General features: G+C 51.6%; 8 protein-coding genes across 8 annotated transcripts; 4 read left to right on the top strand and 4 right to left on the bottom strand.

Annotated features, from left to right (window-relative positions):
• Window positions 1-445: 445 nt before the first annotated feature.
• Window positions 446-2,403, top strand: VTN77DRAFT_5615 (uncharacterized protein; the record flags this gene model as incomplete). Its single annotated transcript, XM_069421803.1, has 9 exons — window positions 446-520; window positions 582-666; window positions 729-748; window positions 806-841; window positions 894-1,055; window positions 1,108-1,421; window positions 1,473-1,747; window positions 1,800-2,018; window positions 2,087-2,403. The coding sequence occupies 9 exons, from the start codon at window positions 446-448 to the stop codon at window positions 2,401-2,403; spliced, it is 1,503 nt and encodes a 500-aa protein (XP_069276847.1).
• A 765-nt stretch (window positions 2,404-3,168) lies between these two features.
• On the bottom strand, window positions 3,169-5,409 carry VTN77DRAFT_5616 (uncharacterized protein; the record flags this gene model as incomplete). The annotated part of the gene is made up of 1 exon (XM_069421804.1): window positions 3,169-5,409. One exon carries the CDS (start codon window positions 5,407-5,409, stop codon window positions 3,169-3,171), a length of 2,241 nt encoding a protein of 746 aa, XP_069276848.1.
• Window positions 5,410-6,097: 688 nt separating this feature from the next.
• On the bottom strand, window positions 6,098-8,138 carry VTN77DRAFT_5617 (uncharacterized protein; the record flags this gene model as incomplete). Its single annotated transcript, XM_069421805.1, has 5 exons — window positions 6,098-6,257; window positions 6,310-6,371; window positions 6,421-7,232; window positions 7,289-7,768; window positions 7,823-8,138. 5 exons carry the CDS (start codon window positions 8,136-8,138, stop codon window positions 6,098-6,100), a joined length of 1,830 nt encoding a protein of 609 aa, XP_069276849.1.
• A 1,026-nt stretch (window positions 8,139-9,164) lies between these two features.
• On the top strand, window positions 9,165-9,759 carry VTN77DRAFT_5618 (uncharacterized protein; the record flags this gene model as incomplete). The annotated part of the gene is made up of 3 exons (XM_069421806.1): window positions 9,165-9,265; window positions 9,317-9,472; window positions 9,525-9,759. The coding sequence occupies 3 exons, from the start codon at window positions 9,165-9,167 to the stop codon at window positions 9,757-9,759; spliced, it is 492 nt and encodes a 163-aa protein (XP_069276850.1).
• A 1,411-nt stretch (window positions 9,760-11,170) lies between these two features.
• Window positions 11,171-11,671, bottom strand: VTN77DRAFT_5619 (uncharacterized protein; the record flags this gene model as incomplete). The annotated part of the gene is made up of 1 exon (XM_069421807.1): window positions 11,171-11,671. The coding sequence occupies one exon, from the start codon at window positions 11,669-11,671 to the stop codon at window positions 11,171-11,173; it is 501 nt and encodes a 166-aa protein (XP_069276851.1).
• Window positions 11,672-13,889: 2,218 nt separating this feature from the next.
• VTN77DRAFT_5620 (uncharacterized protein) lies at window positions 13,890-14,447 on the top strand (the record flags this gene model as incomplete). Its single annotated transcript, XM_069421809.1, has 1 exon — window positions 13,890-14,447. One exon carries the CDS (start codon window positions 13,890-13,892, stop codon window positions 14,445-14,447), a length of 558 nt encoding a protein of 185 aa, XP_069276852.1.
• A 3,191-nt stretch (window positions 14,448-17,638) lies between these two features.
• Window positions 17,639-19,421, top strand: VTN77DRAFT_5621 (uncharacterized protein; the record flags this gene model as incomplete). Its single annotated transcript, XM_069421810.1, has 4 exons — window positions 17,639-17,941; window positions 17,995-18,280; window positions 18,327-18,461; window positions 18,511-19,421. 4 exons carry the CDS (start codon window positions 17,639-17,641, stop codon window positions 19,419-19,421), a joined length of 1,635 nt encoding a protein of 544 aa, XP_069276853.1.
• A 209-nt stretch (window positions 19,422-19,630) lies between these two features.
• VTN77DRAFT_5622 (uncharacterized protein) lies at window positions 19,631-21,038 on the bottom strand (the record flags this gene model as incomplete). Its single annotated transcript, XM_069421811.1, has 5 exons — window positions 19,631-19,967; window positions 20,032-20,127; window positions 20,186-20,577; window positions 20,632-20,739; window positions 20,799-21,038. The coding sequence occupies 5 exons, from the start codon at window positions 21,036-21,038 to the stop codon at window positions 19,631-19,633; spliced, it is 1,173 nt and encodes a 390-aa protein (XP_069276854.1).
• Window positions 21,039-21,652: the final 614 nt, after the last annotated feature.

Consider the following 21,652-nt stretch of genomic DNA (forward strand, 5'->3'; position numbering starts at 1 on the left):
TATTTTCGACTATATTTGCGATATTCCATGAAAGGCAACGCCTTTCCAAAACATGAATGGCTTATTTGAGTAGATTCTTCCGGTATGGTTAGAGATGATTATAAAAAGTACTGAAAGGTTAAATAGTTATTTCTTAAGCGTATTTATAATAGAGACAGCATGAAGAGATGTCGAATAGAACGAGGTTACGGATGTATATGATCACGTGATGGTGACGCGGGCCAAGCTGGAGGCTGGAGGTCTTGCACATGGCGCTGGCGATGGCTATCCCATCTCAACTGGGCCGTCGCAGCTTGCCCGCCCAGTTGGCATCCTCCACCTGCTCTCAACCCGCGCTTCCTCTATTTCCCACCCTCACTTCAGCCGTCTTTCCACTCCCTCCTCCTCGATCTTGTGCGCTCGTGGAGGGACGGCCATCATGGCGACCGACTTTGTGGATCCCCGCATGACCTCCATCAAGCCCCGTATCCGCTACAATACCATTGGAGGTGTTAACGGGCCGCTGGTCATCCTCGACAATGTACGTGATACTATTCGATCTGGCTGGGGCGTCTGTAACTGATCGGAGTTAAATTGGATAGGTCAAATTCCCCCGATACAATGAGATCGTGTCCTTGACCCTTCCCGATGGCTCGGAGCGCTCCGGTCAGGTTCTGGAAGCACGAGGTGTGTGATATAGAATTAGCCTAGACGGGATGAAGGACTTAACTGACGCAATGTCATCACAGGCAACAGAGCCGTTGTTCAGGTGCGAAACGCCATGGCACGTCAATTCTCGAACACATGTTGACATGAGTGTCGCTAGGTCTTCGAAGGCACGTCTGGCATCGATGTCAAGAAGGTGGGGTCCGGCGATTCAAAAGCAGTTCCAGTTCCAGTGCTGATTCCTCCAGACCAAGGTTGAGTTCACCGGTCACAGCCTGAAGCTGGGTGTGTCGGAAGACATGCTGGGTCGTATCTTCGACGGGTCGGGTCGCGCAATTGATAAGGGTCCGAAAGTGCTGGCGGAGGACTACCTCGACATCAACGGCAGTCCTATCAACCCTTACTCCAGAGTATGTGATAGCCGGGTTGTTCTGGCTGCTTCGGTTCTAACGATTTCTGAAGGTCTACCCCGAAGAAATGATTTCCACGGGTATTTCTGCTATCGACACGATGAACTCCATTGCGCGAGGACAGAAGATTCCCATCTTCTCCGCTGCTGGTCTTCCACACAATGAAATTGCCGCCCAGATTTGTCGTCAGGCTGGCCTTGTTAAGCCAACCAAGGACGTTCACGACGGACACGAGGACAACTTCTCCATCGTCTTCGCCGCCATGGGTGTCAACATGGAGACCAGTCGTTTCTTCACGCGCGACTTCGAAGAGAATGGCAGTATGGAACGTACCACTCTCTTCCTCAACTTGGCTAATGATCCGACGTGAGTCAACTCGTCGAGAAGAGAAAGATAGAGGAGGCTGACTGTTCCCAGTATTGAACGTATTATCACGCCTCGTCTGGCTTTGACGACGGCGGAGTACTATGCCTACCAGCTGGAGAAGCACGTACTCGTGATTTTGACCGACCTTTCGGCGTACTGTGATGCCCTTCGTGAAGTGTCGGCTGCACGAGAAGAAGTGCCTGGACGACGTGGTTACCCAGGTTACATGTACACTGACTTGTCGACCATCTACGAGCGTGCTGGACGGGTTGAGGGCCGTAACGGCTCAATCACGCAGATTCCTATCTTGACCATGCCTAACGATGGTGTGTAGACTTGACGTGATCATATGCTCTGGCGCATATTAACGCTCTTCAGATATCACCCACCCTATCCCCGACCTGACAGGTTATATCACCGAGGGACAGATCTTTGTTGATCGTCAGCTGCACAACAAGGGTATCTACCCGCCCATCAACGTGCTGCCGTCGCTGTCGCGGTTGATGAAATCCGCTATTGGAGAGGGTCGCACTAGAAAGGACCACGGTGATGTGTCCAACCAGCTGTATGCGAAGTACGCTATTGGGCGAGATGCCGGTGAGTTGCACCAGCGGGGTGATCCCCATTTCTTGATTGAAGAAGGGTGAGATACTGACAACCATCAGCTGCCATGAAAGCCGTGGTCGGAGAGGAGGCCCTCTCCGCCGAAGACAAGCTCTCGCTCGAATTCCTCGACAAATTCGAACGCACCTTCATCTCGCAGGGCGCCTACGAGTCCCGCACCATCTACGAGTCGCTGGATATCGCGTGGAACCTGCTGCGGATCTACCCGAAGGAGCTCCTCAACCGGATTCCGAAGAAGATCCTGGATGAATTCTACGCGCGTTCGGGTAAGGGCCGCAGCAAAGGGGGGAAGGATACGCGGGACAACTCGGGAGAGCAGCAGCAGACGGCACAGACTGCGACCCTGATTGAGACGTGATGTCGTTTCCCTTTTTTTCCCCCTGTTACTTTTTTTGTCTCAAGTTGATGTGAGTGATGTGACCTGAGTACTCTTTTGTGAACTACTCTTTTTTTTGGTTTACTTGTCTCGTGTTGTCGTGTGTTTTCCTTCCGGAAGGAAGCCATCTAGATATTCATCCCATTACATAGGTAGGGCCCATATATCGGGTTAGAAAGGAAGCAAGCAAATGGAATAAAACAAGCCTGCAGTGTAGCAGCAGCAGCAGCTTTCTGAGGAGTTGAGTATATTATTCTGTTATGCTATGCTATGCTATGGTATGCATATTATTTTGGTGGAAAAGGTGGAAAGCAAAGCTACAGATCGGGAAGTTGTTTAGATAGGTATATGATTCCTGTTTTGTCTACAGACAGACAGAGACAGCCAGAACATAGAATGTTGCAAATTCGATCAGAAAAAAAAGGAAAATGAGACGCCATGATATCTATCTACTTCTAGCTGTATCTGAACTGTGGCTCGCTAACATAGAAGTAGAAGAATGTTTTTTTTCTCTCCGCTCTTTCTTTTTTCTTTCTTCTATCCAATTTCTTGCTTCCGTTGGTTTTTTTTTCTTTTGCAGACAAATGTATGACTGAGCACTACTGTTATGTTACTTGCTTTATTTTGGTGTCTGATCAGTCAATTACTGTACTGTACATACAGTCTGTACTCAATGAACAACGGATTCAATGAACAATTGCAGACTACAGTTACACCCAACACAGCACAGCACCAGTGATAATATTATTATATGTAGAACAAGATGAGATGACAAATCATCATCAGAGCCATGGCCATCCACATCGACGTGGGTCTGGTTCTGGTTCTGCAAGATGCTGCCGTGGAAGAAGACCGTTGCCAAACCATCGATGGCGTGCTCGTTGCCGTGAAGACGCCTGTTGCTGCTGAGATCGAATTCGAACTCGTCACAGCGGTACTTCTGGTAGTAGGCACTGTGGAATCCCCGCTACCAGCAGCTGCTGCAGTGTTGGTATTGACTGACGCAGTCCCCGGCACGCCGACGGGACCAATCCCGCTGTCACCATTGTCATCGCTCTCGTCTCCATCCGACAGCTTCCAGTCTGAGGCCTTGTCGTACAGGATGCCGTTGATGATCACGTCTTCGCCGGCTCTGAGCTGTGATAACTGCCTCTCGTCGCATGTCGACAGCACGCTCCGCAGACAGCATGTAGGACTGGCCATGGGAGGAGCGGAGTTGGTTGCCGTGGCGTTCGCGTCGCCGGACGTGCCGAAGGTCGACAGGTCCGCTGGCGCACCCGAGGACAGGTCCGAGCCGAGGATGATGCGCGTGAAGAGCGTGAAGAGCGTCTCGGGCTGGTACGCGGCGATCAGGTGGCCTGCGTCATAGATACGGGAGAACGAGAGATTCCCTGCCTGCCGGACCACGCCGCCAATGTAAGTCGTGTTGGTGATGATGGGGGCGTAGCCTGCGCTGTTGAAGCTTGACAGGTATGATGGGGCTGACGCAGCGATGGAGAATGAGACCGCTTCGCCACCCTTCCAGTTGCAGATGAAGTCTCTGTCGCCGTAGACGAGGGCGACGCGGACCCCCTTCTCTAGCAAGGCCGCCAGGTCCGCGATCTGGTCCCCTCGTTCGTAGTCCCCTGTCTGCTGGAAGGCCGCCACAACGGCGCCACTGGTCGAGGTGAAATTCACAGGGACACCAATGGCGGATTGGACGGCTGCGGTGTTGAGATACTCGAGGTAGGTGTTCGGTGGGAAGGGGTCAAGCACAGACTGGGAGATGTCATACGGGCTGAGGCCCGATTTGAAGTACGGCCCGATGACATAGTCGTTGCAGTATCGCTGGGCAGCAGCACAGAGTGCATTCGCGTCGCTGTTGTCGCCGTAGTCGTCCGGGTCCAGCGCAGCGACTGCGTTGCGGCAGGCTAGAATTTGCTGCTGACAGCCGTCCTGGGCGTAAAACGCCGAGGCAGCATCTTGCTGGTCCTGGAGGGAGATGGCCTGGATGCCGTAGGTGTTGTCGTAGGCGAATTTGGGATAGAACGGCCCCTGAACCAGGTCATCAACGCAGCCCTGCAGGATACCCAACGAGCTGAGCTGGATCTCCAAGGTTGTATTCGGTGGAAATTCCCCGTTCCGTAACCGCTCATTCTGCTCCTCCCAGAAGGCCGCAAACGCAGGTCCGTATTTCCCTCCATAACTCTCCGTGAAGAGATTAATGCCTACAGGGGCAGTCTGGCTCTGGTTCGTACTCGAAGGATACTGCGCTGGATTGTACTGCGGGAACGCACCCAGGAAACCCTGCACAATATGCCAGGCCGCACCAGCAGCGATGGCAGTAGTATTAGCCGTCGACTCCGTCGAATTCGAACTGAAGGTCCCGTTGAGAAACGTATATGCCGGCTGACCGGACGGAACATCCGCAGGAGGGAACGAATGTTCCTCCGATAGCAGGTTCAACGACCCATTTCGCAAGACATCATACGAGAAGCCGACCTGGTTCGGCTGGTCGATGAACAGCAGGTTGGAGCTGCGGTCCCAGCCCCATTCGCGCGCCTGCGTGCCGAGTTCGTTCGTGCTGATCTCGACCACTTCACAAGGGCCAACTTCTTGGAACAGGCCCACCATGCTGCTGCTTCCGGGGCCGCCATTGATGAAGATGGTCAGGGGAGCGGTGGCAGGGTCCGTCCGGGCCTCGACGAACCAGAAGAACGTGTTGATGGAGTAGTTCTGCTGCACCGGGGCGAGGGCATACGGGGGAAGGGTGACGTAGCCAGTGTACTGTTTCTGAGAGCTGAATACCGTCTGACATGTCCCGGCAGGCGGGGACTTGTACCTGATGGTGATGTTCCCATCCACAGGGGAGATGATCGTTTTGATGTCTGGATCAAGGTCTGGTGACGGTGGGAACTGGGCCAGCACGGAGCTATTGATAAATAAAAACGAGCACAGTACTAGAAGTAGGTTCCTGAGAAATGAATCCATCTGCCCCATCGTCATCATCTTCCTTCCTGTCAGATCAATGGCAGGGGCATCATTTAATTTCGAATCGCAAGCATCTGCTGACTGCCTGCTTCCTCTCTCTTAGGAAGGAAGAACGAGAGACGCGTGAAGCAGAATCATGATATTATCCGTGTCATTCAATGACTATATAGCCTTGAAGATGCGTGTGCAGCCCACAACAAAGCTGAAAGCAGATTAGTTAGCGTGTTGTTGTTGGTGAAGTGGTTGGCGCCCCACGGGTTGCTAAAGTCTGACTCGGTCCGCATTCGAAGCCCGATTGGAGGCGACTCACTATTTCCCCGCAAGCGCTTAACAAGGCTGACTAGATGGCCAACAGTCGTTTAAGAGTAAAGGATGCTCGGGTTGGAGACGGTAATCAACGAAGATCATAGGATACATGTACACGCAAACATCTGGAAAGCATTCCGGTCTCTGGCAGACCGAGTAACGACTAACGCAGGCGATCTCGTCATATCATTTCATCACGAATTAATAAAGACTCAAGACTATGCATATCATTCATCCCACCGTTAACCGCCCTAAATACATGATGCACCAGAGGAATAACCCCAAGGTAGAGCAGAGGTATAAACGAAACTCTCAGGTATAAAACGACAGAAACAATTGTTGAAAGAAAGTCGTTACAGGGTAAGTCTAGAGAATAATCACAGAATGAAAGTGATTCCAGTCAGTCAATTTTTGCCATGGCCAGGCTTTTGGGGGTTTGAAGATTGTTGGAAAGCCGCACTCGGGCCTTCTTGACGTGCTTCTTCAGCTTCTTGCGCGCCACCATCACCGGCACAGACGACTTGGCCACGATGTAGTTGGAGAAAGATCCTAACAGCACTCTGCATGGGTCAGTAGGAGAAAAGAAAAAAGGGGGAAAAGGATGATACACACCCCTTCAACGCGCTTCGACCTCGGGAACCAAGAATCACCAGTGTCGGCTCCAGTCCATCAATCTAGAGATCTATTAGCAAGACGACCCAGAGACTACTACAGCAAACCTACCGCTTCGGTTAACAGATGTTTCGGACTCTTGCAGTGGATGACCTCCACCGCAACGCGCACCTGCAGCATCGTCTTCCTCAGCAGCCGCACGCACGTCTGAGAGATTCCTTCGATGGCACGAGCTCGTTCCGCCTCGGCTCTCGAGAACGCCCGCGCGTCGACCGAGTTGTTTCGCGAGTTGTTTCGCGAGTTGTTCCGGGAGTTGTTCCGCGAGTTCGACCGGCTTTCCGAGCTAAAATACGCCGCCAACGCGTGCGGTATCAAACTGGCGGCGTTGGCCTGAAATCTCAGCGCCGTCTTCTCGGTTTGTTTTCCGACGACGGCGGCCGTATCCTGCATCACTTTTGCTCCCTCGCCAATCTGCACGGTGTTGATATCCACTCCGCCGGCGGTTTCGTCTGCGATGGCATATACGGCAAACAGCGTATCGCCGTCTCGCAGGATGGTGCCGATCGTCCATTCCAGAGCGTACACCGATTCATCGCTGAGATCTGTCGCCACCAGGTATTTGCGCTGTCGGCGGAGACCCTCAGCGGCTTCTCGCTGGAAGCGAGGGAAGTCGCCACGAATAATCGTTCGAATCGCCCGGTCCGGAATGGAGTTGTCAACAGAAGACATATAGATGCTCAGGTTTTGGGCGTGCTTGATGTCAGACATTTCCGCCTCGTCATCGGATCCCACTGGAGTGTTGACCATGGATGCTGTGTGGTCGAAACTCGTGTTCGGGTGAACGCCTCTCCTTTTCCAGGCGGGCTTGTCCTTGGCCGGCTGGAGAACCGATCTCCCTCGACGGGGGGGAGCTAGCAGCTGGCCTGTATATAGATTCAGTCAATGAAGAAGACGTAGAAAGGGGAAAACCTGCGCTTACGCTCTTCCTCCAGTTCTGCGAGGAGACTCAGCGGACCCGCTCGGGATGGACTCCCTGGGGGCGGAGGACCTGGTCCTCTTTTCCCACTCCAGTCACCCTGTCTTGGAGAAGTGACAGTCTCTGCCGGCTGTTGCCTTCCGCGAGGTTCTTCCGGAGAGGATTTGGCCTCATCTTCGGAGCTAGTGTCATCGACTTCTTCCTCGCTACTATCGACATACTCCGAATTGTCCTTTGGCAGGCGCACGTTTGCATCTTCCGGCAGCGATTCCCCGCTTCCCGGTTCGCTCTTTGACAGAGACGATAGACTCCCACTGGAGGTGGCCAGGGCCGCGTCTGATAGCTTCTTGTAGGCGCGATCCATGTTAATCACCTTTCCAGTCTGGGTCACGTATTTGTTCGGTTGGGCAGTGCGCGGGGAGAGGGAGCGGGCTACTCCTGACGTCGTTGGCTTGCGGAGAATGCCACTAGAAGAGGCGGTATCTTTGGAACGGATCGGAAGTTAGCCCTGGTTGCTGCAGAGGGTCGGGTTCTTACCGGTGGGCTTCGGGAGCACGATGTGGGGAACGCTGAACCGATAGTCGGTGTGGATGTCGACGCTGCGACTCTTCACGGCCTTTCTCTGAGTTTTCTCATGCGTTGCGCTATCTGATGATCGACGGTCGACTCTGGAGGCTCGCGTGCTGTCCAGCTCCAGCATGCTGCGAACAGGGGCGGGGCTGGCGGGATGCTCTGGAGCAGGGCGGCCCTCGAGGAGCTCCAAGATCTCGCGACGTTCTTCTTCCAGCACTCGTTCGACGGACATTCGGAGGGGTTGCCGCCTGGCATTGGCATTGGCATTATTCTGTGCCATGTTGACTGATACGGGATGTGATGGAGATAACCTCGTACCTGTAAGTCTATCGTCTATAGAACAGTGTATAAGATGGAATCGACATCCACGTGCCTTCCCTCATGTGACATGATCCATGGCCCTTGGCGGAAGGAACCATGGGCGAGATGCCACCGACCCACCAGGCATCCAGTATCAAAATTACCTAGGTAACTTTGATCTAGTTTGATATTGTAAGAACAATACAGCTTTAAGAGAACCATCTTCTTATGTTAATGCTAGTATTTCTATATCTATTCTATATCTATTCATTTTCCTTCATCTCTTGTTGGAGTGACCTCCCTACTAGCTTCCTGCTGGTCGTCCAGAGCGGAAATGCACCCCTCCATGGTCACGTCCATTATTAATAAATACGGGTTCCCTCCTGTTGATTTGGCAACTCAGCCATCTTATAGCATAGATCGAGGTGCTCTTTTGACTTGAAATTCCACATGGCTGAAACTCCCCTGTCATCAAACACGCTATGGTACAAGGCATTATTTGCCAATGCTCCTGTGGGAATTGCCGCCAATGTAGGTGATTATCTAACCTCATCTGTCGATTTCATCTTACTCACTCCCGAATTTCACATTCAGGATGACTTCAGTGTCTATGGAGAAACCGCATAGTCCAATATGACATCCCTTGCGTCCAGCATGTTGAATTATCAGTATGAGAATGGACGATGCTACCATGCATATAGCCAAGTATGTACTGTAGATCCTCTTGTTGTTAATCTGCTGGCACGAGCAATATTAACCAATATTAGGGAAAATACATGTGCGAGAACCATCTTCAGGTCATGAGATTTGTTTTAGCTGATCGTCATCATAAGAATGCCAAATGACGATCCAGAGCAGGATCGTCTGGATCTGGTATGAGATCAGCTCCCCAGCAGCAAGGGAATTGACGATTAATCAGGAAGACAGGTGCACCACATGTACGTCATCTGATGATATATTATAAGTTGATTTTTGTGGAGTCACCATTCACCACAGCTTTCTGCTTATGCTTGATGGAAAACTGTTTGCTGCTCCCATCAAACAGCCGCCGCAAACTATCCTGGACTTGGGAACAGGAACAGGCATTTGGGCGATTGATATGGCTGAGTCTGGGCACCCATCCCCAACCCTACTAAATTAATACTTATAGATAACCAGCAAATTCCCTTCCGCACATGTCATTGGTAACGACTTGAGTGCCATCCAGCCTTCCTGGATCCCGCCGAATCTGGAGTTTATTATCGAGGATTTCGAACAGGAATGGACGTATGATGAAAACTACTTTGATTTCATCCATACGCGCACAATTATGGGGTGTGTGATGACGACAATTTAGCTGTGATACTACTGCTGACTTCAAATTAAGCTGTGTCCAGGACTGGGGGTGGTTGGTTCGACAGGCATACAAGTGCTTGAAACCAAATGGCTATCTTGAGCTTCAGGAGGCCCCAGTGTGGGCCTGGAGTGATGATGGCACTCTAAAAGAGGATTCCCTCTGGATGCAGTATCAAAAGAACCTCCGGAAGCAGCTGAAAAGGCTGGAAGAAAGATTGACATTACCTCTTGAGTTACAGGCTTGGATGGCAGAGGCAGGATTTTAAGACATTACCGAAAGGGTCTATGTGATACCAAGCGGACCGTGGCCAAAAGATGCAAAATTGAAGGAGCTTGGAAAATGACAATCTGTCCATGCTCCAGATGCCACCGAGGCTTATGGTCTCCGTCTATATACCCAAGTCCTGGCATGGAGCAGTGATGAAGCCAAGATCCATTTTGCGCTTCTCAAGCAGCAGCTCCGGAATCTGTCTGTGCATGGCTATAACAAGGTGTAAGTTTCTTTTCTTTCTTTCTTTTTCTTTCTACTCGTTTCAGCTGAGCATGTTGCTGATTGCGATAAGATACGTTGTCTATGGGAGGAAGCCTGAACTGAACTGACCTGAAACCAAGTGCTCAAATTTCATGCAACCCCCACCAGTGATTCTATCCTTCCTAATAAGGTTAGGCGTCATCCTTGCTGTTTCATTTGATTGGTTGAACTCAAAAGTATATAAGATCAAATTTAGAAATAAACTATCTGCCTCTCTAGTATCCTTATTCTAGGATCAATTTGATGACTATGGCTATGGCTAGGCTAGAGATATGACAGTAGGGAGGATTTGGGTATACTACTCTAGGGCGATAAATGATAGCAAATCTGGACTTATAACCTATCATTTTAAGGCTAGGTTACGGCTGGAAGTATAGGGAAGTACTGCTAAAGCACGACTAGAAATAACAACATTCTGTTTACCTAGGTAGGTATATCCTGGAAAACCTCGTCAAACTGCCGAGCAGCATCGGCAATAGTATCAAACCCCATGAGCTCCTGCAGATATCGCAGATTCCCCCATCCCCACTGGAACTTGCTAACAGGGTCATACCAGTCGACCTTGGCAAACGCCTCATTGCGCGCATCGCACTCCGGCCCATCGGCAATATGGTACAGCTCTCGGTTCTGGATTGCGCCTTGGACATTGACCGTCGTCCGCTTCTTGCGCAGCGACTCGTATAGTTTCAATACTCTGGGGATATAGGACGCGCGATCAGCCAACTTGACGGCAGGGCTCTTGGACAACCTGCCCAGCAGGAACACCCAATGCGGCACCGTCTTCGACCGCCATCGCAGCGCCCTGGGCTTGATAAGGAAGGGTCGGATGACAGGCGTCTCCCAGAAGGGCGACGGGTCCCTGAGTCGTTGTCAGCAGAGCAGAAGTTTACTATCGGCAGCCTCACCTTGCACCAAGTGTCCAGCTCGTCCATGTAGCATATTTTCCACTTCAAGACGTTGTCGACTTGCGCTATCAGGGCGGTTAATCTGGAAAAATAATGGCGTTAGCTAGGTCCTGCAGTTCAAGGACATGGCTGATCGGGATCTATAGCACGTGCCTCGGGTCCCATCCTGTAAACAGCGCCCTCATCTCGTCGATGTTCCCTGCAGCAGTCGCAACGTCCGACGGCAAATCATCAGGACAACTAGCCAAACTCATCAGCTCCGCCTAGAAGAGAGACGGGGGAGACCAACGAGAGGACCAGATTGAATACAGTTTTGTTTCGAACCGGATACAGAATGGCATGCTGGCGCGGACCGATCCACGCACGGAGGGCCGAGTCCTGCAGGAACGGGTCCAGCGCTTCCACCCAGCTTCTGGGGATGGTTGCGCGGTAGGCCAGATCCCCGGTCTCGACAGGAGGGCGATGATAGCCCAGGACGTGGTCGCGAACAACCAATCTTATGCCTGTGTCTGTCAGTCGGATCGCAGGAGGACAGACAGGGAACGTACCGTCTGCTCCGATGATCACGTCTGCATGAATCCTTTCCTGAGAAGCAAGAACCACGGCGGTCTGGTCAAAATCCACGGCTGTCACCTCCGAGTCCAACTGGATGACGGCCCCCAGTCTCCTGGCCTCTTCCAGGAGGACTTTATGGTAGTCCACGCGATGGATCACACTGGTACCGTCAGCTGCACAGACCATCCTTGACTGTCATCACGTACTACCAGCTGTGGCCGAAATATTTTCTCAGCCATTCGTCGCCCGGCCGCGTCGCGATCGGTCGTCCATCGAAATATCGCAGAAGGCTGTGCTCGCCGACCTTGATGGCTCCGGCGTTGAGGAGCTTCGGGATGAGGCCGTAATGGTCCAACACGCGGACAGCATTTGGGGGGACCTGAATACCGGCGCCAACCTAGCATACCTTAACCTCATGAAAAGGCCTATTCAAAGTTCCTGCACGTACTTCCCCCAGCCCCTGTGCTTTCTCGACAATCTGGACCTCCAGGCCCTCCCTCAAACACGCAATGGCGCACAACAGCTCCTTTGATGCATCAGTACGACGAGTGAATGATTACGGACATCTCAAGGCTCCTACCCAATCCACAACCAACAATTAGCACCTTCAGAGACCGACCACTGTCTGGATTCTAGCTGGATTATCAGCAGGGTCGATCCGATCTAACGGCCGTTCCGTTCCATTCCTACCTGGAGGTTTGGTGATGGTCGCTGTCGTCACAGCTAAGAGATTATTATCAACCCTTGGTGATGGAGCCTGGAAGAATCCGCCTTGCCAACGACATTTATGCCATGGCTTGAAGGTTAAAAAGGACCAGGTATGTAGGTACTCGTGAAGTTCAAGAAGAACGAAACGAGTATTAATTATCACTGTGGTGCTGACTTTGGTCCTACTCTGACTGCAGGTCGATCATGACGATCCATGTCATTACCTGAATGCTCCATTTATGGGGACTTAGCAGGCTAGGGTTGCACATGGAACCGGCACAACACAACATGCCTTGCATCATCCTCACTCGCTGGTTTCGAAGCCACCAAGCAGCGTGCAATTTAATGATCACTATCTGGCCTGGCCTTTCTCTCAGCCTGCCAGTCCTTGCTACCACTGCTCCATACGGAGACTCCGGACTCGATACATACATAACATGCACATGCACAACCTTCTGCAGGTGCAGCTGGAGACAGGGAAGGCTGAACGAGCGTAGAAGATTAACCTTGTGGAAGAGTTGTATTGATTGAGCGGAGAAGACGGGCGAAGCAGTCGTCATTCAATTTGTTAGTCTCCCCTTCTCTCTTTATCTCTCTCTCCTTTTTTTTAAAAAAAAATTGCAAAAAGAACATTTCCCTTCAGCCGCTCTTTTTCTTGCTAATATACAGTACATTCTAGCCAATAGCCTTCCTCTTCATGTTCAGCTGACTTCTCATGGAGCCAGCCGACGAAACATGCTGCAGCAGCACGGTGAAACGGTCAGCGTCCGGCATGGTGCTCGTGACCCAACCCAGCGATGCCCCAAACGATCCGCTGAACTGGAGCATGGCAAAGAAAATCCTCCTTCTGACAATTGTGTCTGTAGTGGCATTTATTGGCGTTGTGCAGGCACTTGCTAACTAGTTTGGGTTGTTTGCCCAGGCGGCTGTGTACCAGAGGACGCCCGTCGAGGTATCCTACTCGGTAAGCTCCATCAGCCAGCCGTATTTATTAATTTATTTCATCCTGCTTACCCGCGTTCAGGTATCTGCGGTAGCGCGGGGCTGGCAACCGGCCCGTTTCTCTGGACAGCCCTCTCCCAACGGATTGGGCGAAGCTCATGCATTTTCTGGGGCCCGCAGGGACCCTTGTCTGCGGCATCTGGTCAGCCCGGACGACAGGGAGGGACGACTACAGAGTACGTCGTCTTTGTGATCTCCCGGTGGCTCGGGGGCAACGTTCGGGTCTCTAGCGTCTACCATCGGCGCGGGCATGGTTGCTGGACATGTTCTTCCTGCACCAGCGCGGCAAAGCATTTGCATGCTACACGTTGTGCACGCTTTTCGGCTCGCAGGTCGGGCCGGATTCATCGTGGAATCGGCTCCATGGCCCGTCTAGTTCTGGACGGTAGGCTTCGAAGGGCTGATCGCCATCCTTGTCTTTGTCTTCCTCGAGGAGACGTCCTTCTGCCGGGATGGAAGACTTGCCTCGAACACGGCTCATGGATCGGGTGGCCACCTTTCTCCCTGGTACGAGAGTTGCGCCACGAAATAACAGCGGCAGAAACTCGCCCTTTGTGGCGTTTCTCATCGCGATCTGACCCTCCTGGTGGGTACCTTCCTCTTGATCGCGTTCAGCTACGCGGTAGGAGTCAGCACCTTGCTGTCCGTCTTCTTGCAGACGCCAGAGAAAGAGGGCGGGTACGGCTTCAGTCCGATGCAAGTCTCCTGCTTCACCTTTGCGCAGTGGATCGGTGTCTTTACCGCCAAGGGTTACGGTATGCTCTGTAATGACCGCGTTTCGCTGTGGTTCTGTCGTCGCTACCGCGGCGGTCTATGGAAGCCGGAATACCGGCTGTATCCGTTGCTCGTCCCTCCGGCGGTGATATTGCCGATTGCACTGGGTCTCTTCGGAGCAGGGTTCCGATACCATCTGCACTATATGGTTCTAGCGCTGGCGATCTTCCTCATCAACTTCTGCGAGATCGCCCTCGTGCCGATGACGATCAACTACGTGGCTGAGTGCTTCACAGGCCATGCTGCGGAGGTCACTACCGTGCCGAACTTATTCCCCCTGATTCTGGGCATTGCGATCCCGTTCTTCATTGACCCGTGGGAGGCGCGCGTGAGGCCGGGGTGGGTGTTTGGCATGATGGCTTTTTTCACCCTGTTCGCTTTCTCGTTGACGGGGCTGCTGGCGTGGGAGGGAGAGATAATACGCCGGAATTCGATTCCGAGTTTGAGGAGATCGGAGGATGGAGCGGTGGTCCAGTGATAATGCAATGCAATGCACTGCAATTCCTTGCGATTCAATCCCATTCCTCAGCTCAGTTCAGAAGTCTGTCCATTCATCATGATCGTTGGATTGTTGGTTCTTCTCGAAGGTTATTAACTTTCGAGGCAAAGAAAAGTGGGCAACGGGAACCAACACTTTCCCCATAAATCAATCAATCAACTATCAATGGGATAGGGCAGACAGACAGACAGACACCATCCATCATACCTAGATAAGGTATAACCTACGAGTCTCGACGGGTCCGGAGTGAGGGAGTCGGATTCACAGGCAGACACAACCTCAGGAAAAGACGTGAACGGTGGATTTGGTCTGGTCCGTTAAGACGACACTGAAGGATGGCGTTCTATCGGGAGACTGCAGCGCGGAGTAGAGGAAGAGCACACGCTGGATCAAGACGCCATTCCCCTGGTGAGACCGGGGGCACAGTAGGCCTTTGCGACCTTCTTGCGTATTGTCGCCGGGTCATTGACGAGATCGATCTTGACTTGGGGTCCAAGCTGCTCATCTTGCTGCCAGTCAAGCCCGGCAATATTGGGTTCATCAGGTGAACAATGGCTTTAAAGTCCATCTTGTTCTGGTATCGTTCGCCAAAGCAAACGGATTCCGCTGATCAAGGCCGCGAAACCGGCGTCAACATCGAGATATTCCTCGTCGAGCATCATGGGGTAGATGTCAGTGGGTTTTGACACTGCAGCGGTACCATTGATCATGTATCCATATAGGATAGCAGCACCCAAATGGCAGGCATAAGAACAAGATTAATGAGGTTGTTCCAGACAATTCAACCCAAAATAACATGAAATAAACTGCAAGAGCTGTGCTCTCAGCTTTCCACACGTATCTCCGGCCCCTCCATTCTCAATCTTCACCTCTAAATAGAAAAAGTTTCGCAACTCTCCAATAAAAGTCCTCCTGCCCGACCACCGGTTCAACCATGACACCCTTTCGCGCACAATCTGCTCTCGGTCCCCCCACGCCCACCACCAAGCAGCAGGAGAGCCATCCAGGCTGATGATGTACTTCTCCCCGGCTTTTAGCTGAGACAGTGATGTCGCATACAAACATCGCTCTCTCTCGCCGTCACTTCCACCCTGCACCGTGACAGTGACAGGGGTATCCGGATAGAGGGTTAGTAGGTTAGTGTCGGGATTGATACGAAACCAACCGCCCGCAAGGCGCGGACTACCGGTTTTGTGACAATGCTGCCGGTAGCGGCATGGATGAGATGGAAATCGCTGTGTGAGTCCTGGGGGGATCGGAGGAAACTGTCAGGCGTCCACAGCGTGAGGGGGTTCTGCAGAGTCGACCAGACGGAGGGTGAGAGTCAAAAGGAAGGGCTTTTGAGTGGGGTTCGCAAGGGAAATGGTGGATGGGAGATGGTCCCCATGATGACGATTGTGGGTAGTTTTTCAGACATTGTGAATTAATTTGTAATAAGAGTTCTATATGAGTTGGATGGATAGGAAGAGTAAGAAACAGGCAGCAAGAATAGAAATGGATTGATGGTGCAGTCCATGACTAATTTAGTTCCAGCCCTAAACGTTCTTAGTGTTAGTAGTATATATTTTTCCATCTTATAGGAAACATTTGCATAAAATATACTATAGGCCTACTGTAAGTAAATCTACCGTAAACCCAAAATATACGTATTTCCATGGTAGATCTATGGTAGGGAGCGAGCATACCATGGTCCTACCGCATTCCGAACCGGCATGGGCCGGCTGCCTAGTAGGCACCTAAGAATAGCAGACTATATAGATAGATACTGTCTCTTTCACTAGCATATCCTGCCTTATCTTTATTCTTATTCTCAGCGTTTATAACTGTACTGTACTGTACAAAAGGGATGGATTAATTAGACTATTAGCCCTCTTTACTAAGATCTTGTTTTGCCCTCTCTCTATTAGTTAGTTAGCATCAGCATCTTTCCTGTTGGTCATCAGCTTTAACCAGGATGATCATGCCAGTAATAATTATCGTTCATTTTATTGTCTGCAATAGAATAATGACATGACATGCCGTTTTCCTTTTATCCCATCGAAATTGCGTTGTGTTCTCCACCTTCATTCTTATTAATAATACTTCAGTAGAGGAAAGACGACTGACTGCGCATTCATGAGCATCAATTCATTGTAGGGAGTCTGATCTCATTGTTGTCAGAAGTGGAAATCTATGCGTACTTCAACTGAAAATGAGCATGGCGTAAGAAATGGCACCGTAATTGAGGATACCAGGTTCTTGAAAGCCGTTCAGATATGGCAATAGTTTCCGAACAGTCAACGTACTGCCTAGATTAACGGTCTAGTTTAAAGAGAAAAAGTGCCCCAAAATTGGGAACTTCAGTGACCTGTCTGTTGCAGAGTAGGTATATGATTGCTCTTGCAGAATATAGGGTCGTATGCTCCTTCCTCCCCAGGGAATTACGCTTTTGGGTTAGTTTTTCCTGTTTGGGAACAAGTCAGTGATGTCTCGATAAAGGAACAGTTCATCGCCCCCATCAGCATCCTAGACATGCCGACAAGATCAGGCAGCTAGCAGATAGGTATGTTCTGACAAAGAGAGCTTAATGTGATTACGCTTTGCTGACTCTGTCTCCCAGCACGAGTCCAGAACGGTCTCGAATCAACCACCTAGCGTTGAGTCCGTTGAGTCCATGACAGAAACGATTCGGGAAGAGATGATCAATACTATCGGCAAGCAAGCGTGGGGTCCGGCACAGTGTTCTTTGCTCCTCACTGCTTGACCAGACTGCATACGTCTGCCCTTACTCTTTTAGTGCATGAGACCGACTGATGGTCAACTTTAGGAGCAAACAATACCACAATTACATTACCATGGCGTCTACCGGGTTATCCTCGCCCGAAATGGACATTCCTCCGCCGCTTGATATATAACTGGCATGACGGACTCTAGATCGGCGCGCCATGTGACATTTGGCTGCATGGGTATCTGCATAGATACGAAGACTTGTCCGGCAGATACAGTAGTGGCTTTTGCGTTCAGCCTTGCGTTCTAACCAACACTATTGACTATGTTACGACTCGCTACGTACAGTATTATAGTTGCTTATGATGGCTAGACAGCTGCACGTTTAAATGCAGTACCTACTCCGTGCTCGACAATCATGATTTCTCTGAACTGGCCACTGAATGTTCAGTGTTCTCAGCACCATGAACGGTTCCACTGCGTCTGCACCCTCTACTATGATCAGCCTGGTGAAAGAATACTCTCCAGCCCTCGAAGATTATATCGTCAAGCTCAATGATTATCTCGTCAAGTCACCCTTTGCTTCTACCGCGGCCTGTGTTGCCGTCTTTGTATTGGCTGGCTACCTCCTCTCTGTGATCGATCTGCACTGGGACTCTAGCAGAGCTCCCTTGATGGGAGTCAAGTCAGGTTTCGAGCCGCGTGTCGTAGCGAACTACCGCGTCTTCAGAGATCTGGCCTCTGTTCTTGATGAAGGCTATGCCAAGGTAGACAGCCTTTCGCGGTGCTCCATCTGACAAAAACTTACTGTCGCGTGCAGTTCAAGGATGGGATCTTTCGCTTCGCTCGGAACGATGCCGACATGATCATTGTGTCCAACAAATATGTCGAGGAGATTCGAGCTCTGCCGGCCAGCGTTGCCAACCCGACGGCCGCTCATGCACACAACTTGCTGGGCAAATACACCATGATGAATCTAATTCTCCGGGGTGACTTGCACTTTCGCTCGATTCAGACAAAGCTCACGCCGAACCTTGCCTCCCTGGTTGCGCCGATACAGGACGAGCTGTCCTACGCAGTGTCTCGGGACTTGCCAGAATGCAGAGGTCTGTTGCCAACAACTGACGATAAAGTTGTGCTGACAATCTACAGACAAATGGGTCTCAATAAAACCATACCATGTCATCCTACACATGGTGGCCCGCATCAGCGCCCGCGTCTTTGTTGGCCTGTCCATCTGTCGCAATGAGGAGTGGCTTGAGATATCAACCCAATTCACCGAGAATGGTACCTTCTCCTTCTCTCGCTGGTTGTTCGCTAACTGAAACTTGCGCAGTCTTTATTACTCTACTAGCGTTGAGGGTCTTTCCCACGTGGCTTCACCCTGTTGTTGCCCCCCTTCTGCCGACTCGCTGGAAGTTACTCGGCTACATACGCCGGGCTCAGAAGCTGCTCATTCCAGAGATCAAGCGTCACCAGGAGATTCTGGCCCGTGGTGAAAAGTTGACCAATGTGCCTGACCTCCTGCAGTGGATTCTTGAGGCTGCGAACGAGAATGAGCAGGACCCGGCCTACCTTGCCCACCTCGAGACGGTCATCTCTCTCGCCAGCATTCATACGTCACAGATGAACGCGGTCCATGTGCTGTATGACCTCGCTGCCCACCCGGAGTACTTCGAACCTATCCGCGAGGAAATCCGAGCCGTCGCAAGCGAGCCTGGCGGGTGGACCAAGGCTTCGTACGGCAAGCTCCGCAAGCTCGACAGCTTCCTGCGTGAGAGTCAGCGGTTCAACCCGCCCAGCATCCTCGCCTATCACCGCATTATGGAGCAGACGGCCATTCTCTCCGACGGGACGGTACTCCCCAAGGGCGCGCACATTGCCATGGCGGTCAACAAAATCCAGAACGATCCCGACGTGACGCCGGAGCCGGACGTGTTTAACCCATTCCGCTACGAGAGGATGCGGCAGCGTCCCGGCGAGGGCCATTTGCACCAGTTTGCCACAGCCGAGCCGAACAAGCTGAATTTTGGATATGGCAAGCACGCTTGTCCTGGGCGGTTCTTTGCCACGCTGGAGATCAAGAGCATCCTCGCCAGTCTGATCATGAACTATGACTTTAAGCTGCGGGAGGGGCAGAGCCGGCCACGGAGCCTGCATGCGTACGAATTCATCTTTCCCAACCCTGACGGAGAGCTTTTGATAAGGGAGAGGCCGGTAGAGGAGCAGGTCCGTTTTAATGTGTAATGTTAAACCAGCTCTGATGCGAGACTCGTTCAGTAGAGTCACATATTAAGACTGTTGTTACAAGTACAATGACACAGGTTGATATATACGCTTACCTCTATTATACATTGGACGACTCGTATGCACATGACGTGCGAGGCATATTAGTAACGACAAAGTCGAAGAACAGAGACACAACACAGTCTTATCCACCCTGCTCGTTACCAAGATTACTGTTTCGCGCTGTCCTCCCGTGGTTCTTCGGATATCTGAAAAGCATGTTGCACCGTAATCTCTCTGAGATGCTCAGACCTGCCCATCTCAGCAAGCCCGACGTCGCTGGTACTTCCGGCTGAGAAGCCCCAGTGCTCTGAGTCGGCTGCGCGACCTTCAGCGGAGGGAATGCGGCGTGGACTGCGCTGCGACGAGCGACTGGCGATGCTCGACACGCGGGAGATCAGGTTGCGGATCGAGGTTGCGAGTCGGCTGTCGCGGATGATGTGCTGGTACAAGGGGCCAATGGCTGGGAGGGAGGCAGCCACGATACCGACCATGAGCTCGATGGTGCTGTCAGCAGATGTCAGCGGATGTCTCTGTCGAGGTGATGTTAGCAAGTGAAAAAGGATCGTACAGCCACAGTGCCTCCGGGACCTCAGTGTACGACTGGTCGGAATTCTTCTCCGTCGAGACGACAAAGTATTCGCGAACGCAGGCGGCTGCAACGGTGCTACAGTATTCACGTCAGCAAGTCACGTTATTCCTGTCGACTCAGGACGGCTACTGACAAAAGACCAGTGCCAAATACCAGAGTCAGACCTAATTTCTGGGCCGTTCTCATCTGCACCTTCCACACCATCCGCAACGGAAGCATCAAGAGGACGACATCCGTCGCGATGTTGACGGCCCCCATGGCGGTGTTGAGCGGGAGGAAATTGATGCAATGCCTCGCATTCCACGCCTCGTCGAGCGTGACGTGCCACGCCCAGTAGACGGGGTTGCACGAGAAGGCGTAGACGAAAAAGACGGTCCAGCTGTAGACGACGATGACGGCCATCATTCCCCACGCGACGAAGCGGAAGGCGTTGTAGACGCCGAAGAGGCGGAGGTAGATGAGCAGGATGGAGAGCTTGGCGCACATCATGGCGATGAGGTAGATCATGTCGGCGATGTATAGCAGCTGCAGAGATGAGAGGCCGGACGCAATGCCTATATGTATTCGGTGGTAACTTACTGAGCGGTGCTTCGATGTCCACGCTATCGGCAAGTCCCAGATATGCCTCCCCATGCCATAGACCTCAACCTCGACGGTCAAGATGATGATTCTCGAGAGGGCCAATATCTGTGTATATCCCTATCAACCTACGCAGTCCGTCATTGTAGAAAACCCAGTTTACTTACCAACGCGACAATAATCAAAACATTATCCCACCCCAACCGACCCTTACCCTGCCGAGCACTCGCATACGTGCGCAAGCTGACGACAAACAACGCAACAGTCCACAGCGCCCACCCTGCTGCTTCGACTTTGTGTCCGATCGTGGGCGGATTGACGAGGTTGGGGATCACGCCTGGAGGCGGAGGCCCAGCGCCGGGAAAGGGCAAGCTGCCTGGCGGAGGGTTGATGGGCTCGTCGGCCATGCTGTCTGTCAGTCCGTCACGGGGAGTACATACATGTACATAGACTGAAAATCAGAATCAGAATCGAATCCTCGTGAGAAGAAGAGCTAAAAGAGCCACATGGAGACTGGAGACTGGAGACTTGACTTTACAAGCGGATATCAGGTTGACATCAGGCGCTACAGGCGGGAGCACCAGCACCAGTATAGAATGGCGGAGGGAGAGCCAGTTGCGTTGTATTGCGTTGCAGGTGGCTGGCTGGCTGTTACCTACCTAGTTAGAGCCTTGCGTGCGTGATCATCACTTTCTTGGGGGTTACACCTAATTAATTAATTAATTAATTACAGCCAGCACGTGATCCTGACTCCCTGGAAGACCTCGTGTTTAGCAATAGCAGTGCGAGTGCGGCAAATGATGGCCAGGCAAATGGGCACTGCCGTTGGATGGTGTCACAATGCATTGCCGATATGGGTATACAGTCATACTTGATAGGAGGATGACGGGAGAGGATATTATCCTTAAATTAAAGATAATAAATATAGGAATATAAACAATTAATTAAGCGAAATAGAATAGGGAAATTTAGCCTATATATAATCATTAATTTCCTGAATTACCTCAACTGGATTTAATTA

Source organism: Rasamsonia byssochlamydoides (assembly GCF_041956645.1).
Source record: "Rasamsonia byssochlamydoides strain NRRL 3658 unplaced genomic scaffold VTN77scaffold_40, whole genome shotgun sequence".
NCBI classification, from domain to species: Eukaryota; Fungi; Ascomycota; class Eurotiomycetes; order Eurotiales; family Trichocomaceae; genus Rasamsonia; species Rasamsonia byssochlamydoides.